At 34.1% G+C, this 8,621-nt stretch overlaps 1 protein-coding gene across 1 annotated transcript; it reads left to right on the top strand.

Annotated features, from left to right (window-relative positions):
• On the top strand, positions 1-7,486 carry LOC112789910 (uncharacterized). The gene is made up of 19 exons (XM_025832076.3): positions 1-513; positions 807-994; positions 1,326-1,430; positions 1,555-1,626; positions 1,749-1,896; positions 2,340-2,422; positions 2,791-2,846; positions 3,627-3,763; positions 3,840-3,933; positions 4,049-4,114; positions 4,230-4,452; positions 4,562-4,663; positions 4,910-4,995; positions 5,078-5,200; positions 6,412-6,481; positions 6,569-6,660; positions 6,748-6,852; positions 6,935-7,068; positions 7,150-7,486. The coding sequence occupies exons 1-18, from the start codon at positions 155-157 to the stop codon at positions 7,049-7,051; spliced, it is 2,226 nt and encodes a 741-aa protein (XP_025687861.1). The 5' UTR covers positions 1-154; the 3' UTR covers positions 7,052-7,068; positions 7,150-7,486.
• Positions 7,487-8,621: the final 1,135 nt, after the last annotated feature.

The raw sequence follows: 8,621 nt of genomic DNA, 5'->3' as shown, positions 1-8,621 counted from the left end.
AGAAAATCATGAACCAAATCATTGCAACTCGTGAATTTCAGAGGCCTGAGTTAACTCGGAGACAAATGTACGTAGCAGTTTCCTCCCTGGAACGTAGCTTCGGAACTGGTACTCAATGCAAGTTAAAAAGTAAAACAAAAACAGTACATGGTCAATGGCCACGTTAGGCACTGGTGTTCTCACTCTCACTCTCACCCGTTTTTCTTCATCTTCCAAGTCCCTCTTCTTCACTCACACTCACACTCTCAACTACCTCCTTTTGCCTTCTCTCTCTGCCAAAACCACTTTTCTTCATAATCGAATACACCAAAACCGCCGCCCCTCCTTCTGTTGCAGGGGAATGGCGACTTCAACTGCCGCCTCTTACTCCAACACAGTAACCGCTCCCTACGGTTCTTGGAAGTCACCGATCACCGCCGATGTCGTCTCCGGCGCCTCCAAGAGGCTCGGGGGAACCGCCGTCGATGAACATGGTCGCCTCATTTGGCTCGAATCGCGTCCCACCGAAGGAGGGTAGGGTCTTAAGTCTTAACTCTCTCTCTTCGATTATTACCTCTTTTCTTGTTAGAAATGAAATTCATAGTTAAGATTAAACGGAGAGAAAAGGAAAAAAAACACTTTCATGTTGTTCGGCGAGATTAGTCTTATGAGAGGTTCAAATAGTGTGAATCCTTAACAATAACTTGTGTTTGTTCCTTCCAAAAGTGGCATTATTATGGAAGGGTCAAAGTTAGAAAGATTTTGGATTTTGCAAGTTTATTTTGGTTTATTGTTTAAAGTCTTTTGAGCTACTCAATGTGTTTCAGACGGGGTGTTCTTGCTCTTGAGCCGGAAAATCCGGGAAGTGACCCTGTAGATGTTATTCCAAAGGAGTTTGGAGTGAGGACACTGGCCCAAGAGTATGGAGGTGGTGCTTTCACTGTTTCAGGGGATGTCGTCTTTTTCGCAAATTACAAGGATCAGAGGTTATACAAGCAATCCCTCAGTTCCTTGAGTGAGTATTGACTATTGACTATTGACTATTGATTAATCCTCAATTGTCTCTACTATTAGGCTGTACTATTGACAATTTGACATGAAATGATATTTTTGTTTGTGTTGTGTTATGTGCTCCTTTTGGCATGATTTCTGGTTTTACAGTTTTACTCCTGTTGGTTTCATCTTCAAGATCAGTCTTTAGTTGGGATTTTCTTTGAATTGAATGGATGGATTGGTAACAATATGGAATTTTCGTTCGTTTTTACTGTTAGACGTTCGTGTAACTGTGATGCAGCATTACAGTTTTCTACTTTAATGCTGGTATTTTGTGGTTTTTGGCATAGCAGATGTGCCTCCTGCACCTATCACTCCGGACTATGGTGGACCTGTAGTAAGTTATGCTGATGGAATATTGGATTCACGCTTCAACCGTTTTATCACTGTAAGGGAAGGTAAGCTGTCTCAGAGCTGTTTGTCTTCAACATTTAAGTTAGAAAGACCCACCCCATAGTGATTTTAAATTTTACCTGTTAAATCATTTATTTACTCAATCATAATTGTATATCATGATGGTAGATCGACGGGAGAGCAGTCTTAATCCTCCTACGACAATTGTGTCTATAGCACTTGGCAGCAACGATGTTCAGGGTAATAATTCTCTTCTTAGTTGTGAGTTCAATCTCGGGAGAGGTTGTTTCATACTTCCATTTTTGCTTTTCAAAGATTTTCAAACATTGCAATTACATCTGACTGGATTGTGCAATATTCAGAACCACAAGTTCTAGTTGGCGGGAGTGACTTTTATGCTTTCCCACGTCTAGATTCTAAAAGTGAAAGGATAGCATGGATCCAGTGGAGTCACCCCAACATGCCATGGGATAGATCAGAACTTTGGGTTGGCTATATTTCAGAAAATGGGTGAGCTGAACACTTCATTTTTAGCTGTAAATTAAAGAAGCTTTCCTACCACGTAGTTCTCCCATTTAGGTGATTAGGAAGCGTTCTTCTGTTATGTGTTTTTTGGTTTTTTCCATATTTGTTACAAGTTCAAACAGCTGGTACTTGATGGTATTATAAATAAAGGTGATGAATGAATTTCTATCCACTTTTCAAATCCCAACTATTACACTTCAAATGTATTGGTATACTGTTCCTTACGTTGATTCATTGTTTAGATACAGGCTTACAAAAAAATTTTAGTCCCTCTAGAAGATTTTTCCTTTTTAACTATCCATTTATGCTCTTATTTTGTGTATTGGATCTGGCTTTCAAGTACTGATGATAGTTGGAGTTACTGATTTGGGATATTTGTATATGTTATTTTTCAACTTGGAGTTTAATTATCTTAATGTTCCATACAGAGAGATCCACAAGCGCGTCTGTGTTGCTGGGGGTGATCCTTCACTTGTGGAATCTCCAACTGAGCCTAAGTGGTCCCCTGATGGTATGTAAATTTGGCATCTTCTTTAATCCTGAAAAAGAACTTTACATTTTATAAACTAAAAAAACTTGGCTATAGTTATCAAGCATGTAGTTTTGTTGGCTAAAGAAGATATTTTCTTAATATCATCCAGTTATGATTTCATTAGACATTGACGCATGATTCTTATTGCTCTAGGTTATTTAATATTTAATGATGTAGAACTTTTACAATATACTGTAACTCCCATGCTTTGAGTGATATTGTTTCTTGCCGGCTTCTGTTGTACTTGGTGCTGATTCAAAGTTTTTTTCTGAATCTAACAGGAACATTAGTTATAACCTTTAGGTGCCTCTTCAAACTAATTATTCTTTGAATATGTTAATATGCAGGTGAGCTTTTTTTCATCACAGATAGGAAAAATGGTTTCTGGAATATCCATAGATGGGTAATTTTCATTATCTTATTATTGCTGCTACCCATTTCTAGTGTATGATAACTTATATTAACTTTTGGCTTCTATATTGCTCCATATTCTGCTGGATTTTAAATTATTGTGGAAGGATATATGCACATATATGTCGGTGGGTACAAAATTATATTTTATTACATTAACAGCTTCAAATGTTTTTGACAAGAAGGTTTCATAGCTGACATAGTGTTTTCTCAATTTGAATTTTCTTGTTTGGTGCTTGTTCTTTCAATGTGTGTCTAATATTGTATCACTTGTAAACAGTTCATTCAGCAGCTTTAAATTTTAACATGGAAGTTCCATAGCCAACTTAGTGCCTTTCTGCTTTGAGCTTGTTTCAACAAATAGAGTTCCAAAGATTTTTGTACTTTTCTATTTATATTCTGAATGATGAGTGCAGTATTGATTTTACCAAATTAAGATTTTGTAGTGTCAATATGCTACTATGAATAATATTAAGAGCTGGCAAAATCTTATATTTGATCTTCGTATGAATTGTCTCCAGAAATCAGTTTTAATTTCTAATATCTTTCCACCTTTGTTATGTTTAATATCTCCTTTGTTTTGATTATAAAAATTATATATGTTGACACTACTCTGTGGCCCTGAAGTATCATATTTGGGCTTTTTCCTTTCTGCCGTGCTTTTGTGCAACAGAATGATTGTCAAAGATAAATTGATGGCATGCACAGGTCATTGAAAGAATTGATTACTTCACTTTTTATAGTTCTTTTCTAACTAATGAGTTGGTTACAGATTGAATCTGAGAATAAGGTTGAGCCTGTTAATTTTTTGGATGCTGAGTTTGCAAGGCCATTGTGGATTTTTGGTATGAACTCATATGTATTTGTTCAAAGTGGTAAACAGAGAAACTCAATTGTTTGCAGTTACAGGTTAGTTTAACTCTGTTGATTCACTCATTTCCATTTTTACCTTAATCCACTCATTCTGTTTTGATTGTATTTTCAGGCAGCAGGGGAAGTCATATCTTGGAATTATTCATGATGTGCAGAGCTCAACACTAACTCCGCTTGATATTCCTTTCACTGATTTGGATAACATTGTAATTTTTTAAATTAGTTTCACTTTTTCTCTTTTCCCTTTTGTTTTTTGGTGGATCCAGATAAATTGCTTCATAGTTAACTCTAAAATCTAAGTTGTGCAAGTTGCCATTGTAGACTTCTGGTAAAGAATGCCTGTATTTGGAGGGAGCTTCTGCAGTTCATCCATCATCGATTGCCAAGGTGTTTCCCATCCTCATCGGCGAGCCCATTTTCTTTTAAAGATAAAACAGGAAAAGAAAAATCAGATTCTTTTTGTCAATGCACCCTCTGAGATGGTTGGTTCCTTGCTTTTCAGGTGACTTTAGATGATGATAAATCAAAAGTAGTCAACTTCAATATTATTTGGTCCTCCTCACCTGATAGCTTAAAATATAGTTCGTATATCAGTAAGCCAGAATTGATTGAATTCCCAACTGAGGTTCCTGGTCAAAATGCTTATGCGTACTTTTATCCGCCAACAAATCCTATTTATCAAGCTAATCAAGGAGAAAAGCCACCTCTATTGTTGAAGAGCCACGGTAAATCTTGGTCTTGTATAAAAATTCATTACATTCTCTTCTGTATTCTAATTCATTTAGCCACGGTAATCTTTGTTAAATATTTGCATGTTATATTTGAATATTTCAGGGGGACCTACTGCTGAAACACGTGGACTTTTAAATTTGAGCATTCAGTACTGGACTAGTAGAGGTTGGGCATTTGCTGATGTTAATTATGGTGGTAGCACTGGTATGCTTCTCACTTTGGCTACACTTAATTTCCCTGTATTACATTATACTTTTTTCATCTTTCTCTTTTTTTGTAGTTGAGGCCGATAGATGTTCCGGTGGCCATTTATTTGTTTATTTTCTGGCCATCCGATGAAATATTCATTGCAAATAATTTTCTATTCGAGTTCGTGTTCATTATAGCCTGTTATAGTCCGTTTCAGTTGTTGAAAGGAGGAAAGTAAACTGACTAATACTTCTTGAAAAGGTTATGGAAGGGAGTACAGAGAACGACTCTTGGGACAGTGGGGAATAGTTGATGTCAATGACTGTTGTAGTTGTGCTAAATATTTGGTAATTCTTATGTATTTACTTTTTCCTTACCTTTGTGGTTGATGAATCTATTAAAAGAGTGATTGTATAATCTCTTATCTAGGTGGCAAATGGAAAGGTTGATGGGGAGCGTCTTTGTATAACTGGAGGCTCAGCTGGTGGGTATACCACTTTAGCTGCACTTGCTTTTAGAGACACTTTTAAAGCTGGGGCTTCTTTGTATGGTGTGAGTGCTTTTGAAACTTCAATCTAACTTTTGTCATGCATGGTTATATTTATATCCATTGATTATGATAATCTTTAGGGATTAGTTACTAGTTCTTTTAGCTTAAAAAACATTTTAATGATACAGTTTTTAAGAGATTTTCTTTTCTTTTCTTGTGCCCCTCCCCCTCCTTTAGAAGCAACTAATTTCAGCTTATGAAAATAAAACAAAAACCTTATATTATAAGAAAAAGGCATCCCAACCCTTTTCCACCCTTTTATCATATTTTGAACTTTTTCCTTCCTTTTCTCTTTTTCTTTTTGTTTATCCTCAATCGGACGTTTTACTTCTTGTTGAGCCATCAAACAAACAGAAAAAAGAAGGGGAAAATGGTTCAAGTACTATTTTAGTCTCTAGCATTCTGGTCAGATGAACTCAATGTTGTCCCACCATAAATATAAGTGAAGTACATGACACTGTTAATGTGTGTTCGTTTCCTCTCTTAATATGTATGAATATGTTAATGCTGTGATTATAGAGGTAAGAAAAATCTAGTAACGTTTCTGTTAGAAGATCTTAGGGTTTACTTAGACACCAAAAAAATATTAGGGTTTACTTGATGAATAAGTAGGTTAATAATGGGCCAACATAGTGACAATAGGTAGGTTGACAATAACTGCTAACTAATTACATTCTCACTGCACGTTACTAAGGGTGCAAAATATTTTTTTCCGGATTTAATAGAGGGACAACATTGAGTCTATTTGAAAGCTTTTGGGACAAAAAAAAGGAGGTTTCAAACATTAGAGATGAAACTACAAAAAAATAAAAAATAAAAACAATGTGCACGCATGCTTTTAGGTGTGCATATATTGCATTTCAGTTGTGTGTATAGCTGTGTCTGGTGCATATCCAACCTTGAAAGAAAATCTTGACCCTTGTGGAACGTTTGTTGATTGGGGTTCTGACAAGTGTCCATGTTCCATTTGGGTTGCTCTTGCAGACACACCGCCATAGTTAGTGTCCATGCTTCATAGTTTTGTTTTCTTCTGGGGACAAGTTTATCTAATCTTAGTATCTTACAGATTTTAAACAAACCTCACTTTTTCTAAATTCAATATTTTGGCCAATATCAAGATTAACACATCGTATGATCTACTAAGAATGTAAGTTAAAATATTGACCTAACAATTGATGAAGAGAATTATTTTTACAATTGGTTTCTCTAACAGGTAGGCGATTTGAGCTTGTTGAGTGCAGAAACTCATAAATTCGAATCCCATTACATTGATAAGCTTGTTGGTAAGTCACTGATGACTATTCAACAGTTACTTCTTTGTTTTATTTGTTTCCTCTGGTTTTTAATCTGTATATCTTCACTAATTTTAGGAGGTGAAAAGGAGTTGATTGAAAGATCCCCAATCAACCATGTTGACCAATTTTCTTGTCCCATAATTTTATTTCAAGGATTAGAGGACAAGGTTAGTAACAATGCAATTATTATTATTATTATATTACCATGTGTAACTTAAATAATCTCGAGATCTAGTCTGATGCCACATTTGCAGGTTGTGCCTCCTGATCAAGCTCGGAAAATTTACCAGGCACTGAAGGAAAAAGGGGTGCCTGTTGCTCTTGTTGAATATGAAGGAGAGCAACATGGTTTCCGAAAGGTATGTGGAGAATTATTTTTCTAGATAGAAATGAAATTGATGTAGAAAACAGTGACTGCATGCTGCAATGGATTGTATGCAGGCTGAGAACATTAAGTTTACACTTGAACAACAAATGGTCTTCTTTGCACGATTGATTGGGAACTTCAATGTTGCGGATGATATTACTCCGATCAAAATCGACAACTTTGATAACTGAGCACAGCTTTTTCAGAGGTACCGGTGATCACTTTCTTCATATCTATATGAAAACAAGAACTTTGGAATCTCTGCTCATGAAACCTTGTATTGCTTCAGAAATCTTTGCTAGACATTTCTGCATTGTTGAGCTTCTGGTGTCACTGCAGCTTCTGTCATAGCAGTTGTTGCCCTCCATATATGGCTCATGTTAATGGTCATGGACAAAGAATGTACCGAGTTTCTGCTTGCATTTTCTTAAATCTTGATTGGGAGTGTAATTCAATGTTTAATTTGTTTTGAAGTTTCACCTGAATCTTGTGCCGGAGTCACTAATATATGTTTTGGACCCATGTTGTAGATAAAGTGAATAATGATGAATAGATAACGTGGATAATGGTTATTGTCAACTATTTTGGATATAAGAATGATAATTAGTGCAACTTCCAAAAAGAAATTCGAAATCGAATATCACAACTGTGGAATTTTATGCCAAAGAGAAAAATCACCTTGTAAATTCAAATTGATTATATTTTGGAATTTGGAATTTTATGCCGGAGAGAAAAATCACCTTGTAAAATTCAAACTGATTAATCTTTTTTCTTATTTATAAATTATATAGTTTGGGAGCCCTAATTTTTTCATTATGAAAATAATATAGGTTTAAATAAATTACACATTTCTTCTTCTGCTGTTGTTCTGTTACGTTTTTTTGTTTTTTCTTTTTGCTTCTTTTTTTTGTTCTTTTTCTCTATTTTGCATTTTATTAATTTTTTTTTTTCTAGAGAAAGAAACAAGAGAGAAAATGTAAATTTTCTGAATTTTTTTTTACGTTGTTTTTCTTCAAAATTGTGTGTTTATTAATAAGAGGAAAATAAAAAATAAATAAAACAGAAAAATGAAAAATTTTGTTAAAAAATTTATAAATTTGTGAAGCTAAACACAGAAATTTATGAAGTTGACTACATAGAAAAAATATAAGAGGAAAAATAGGAAGATGAAACAAAAATTGCAGAATTTTGTAAAAAATATAAAATACGAAAATGTATGACATTGAAATTGAACACAATAATTACATAGACAAAAGAAAAAAGAAAGATCTAGAAGAAAAACAGGAAGAATAGATTTATTTGTTCGTTCACATAGACTTGCATACTGGTCATTGAAATATAGCTTATTATTAGAGTTGTACAAATTACATCTTCATTTGTTATTTCCATTTTTACCTTTGTTTTAGTTGTTATACTTTATTTTCTTATGGTATGTTTTGGGTTGTAAATAATTAAAGAAAAAAATTTTAAAAAATAATGAGAATGAGAAACACCAAAATATAAATTAGTTTTATAATCATGATATATTTAAATATACGTAATAAAAAAATGTGCCAAATTTAAACTTACTTGAGTCTAAAAAAATGAATGAGAATGAAAAATACCAAAATTGTGAATCAATTTTATAATCATGATATATTTGAATGTATTTAGTAAAAAAATGTGGCAAATTTAAAATTACTTGAAAGAGTTTTCTCTAATTGGTACAAAAAATTAAGAAATAAAGAGTAGTAGAGTTTTATGTAGTATGCATTACTAAAT

The sequence above is a fragment of the Arachis hypogaea genome, chromosome 1, assembly GCF_003086295.3.
Source record: "Arachis hypogaea cultivar Tifrunner chromosome 1, arahy.Tifrunner.gnm2.J5K5, whole genome shotgun sequence".
Lineage (NCBI taxonomy): Eukaryota > Viridiplantae > Streptophyta > Magnoliopsida > Fabales > Fabaceae > Arachis > Arachis hypogaea.
The sequence above is the reverse complement of the archived record's forward strand: the minus strand, read 5'-3'. Positions and strand labels throughout refer to the sequence as shown.

Excerpts from the sequence above, each read along its gene's own strand:
- LOC112789910 (XM_025832076.3), top strand. The coding sequence starts at position 155 with ATGGCCACGTTAGGCACTGGTGTTCTCACTCTCACTCTCACCCGTTTT. Across the intron at positions 2,847-3,626 it reads TCTGGAATATCCATAGATGG|ATTGAATCTGAGAATAAGGT; the intron begins GTAATTTTCATT and ends AGTTGGTTACAG. Across the intron at positions 6,853-6,934 it reads AGCAACATGGTTTCCGAAAG|GCTGAGAACATTAAGTTTAC; the intron begins GTATGTGGAGAA and ends GATTGTATGCAG.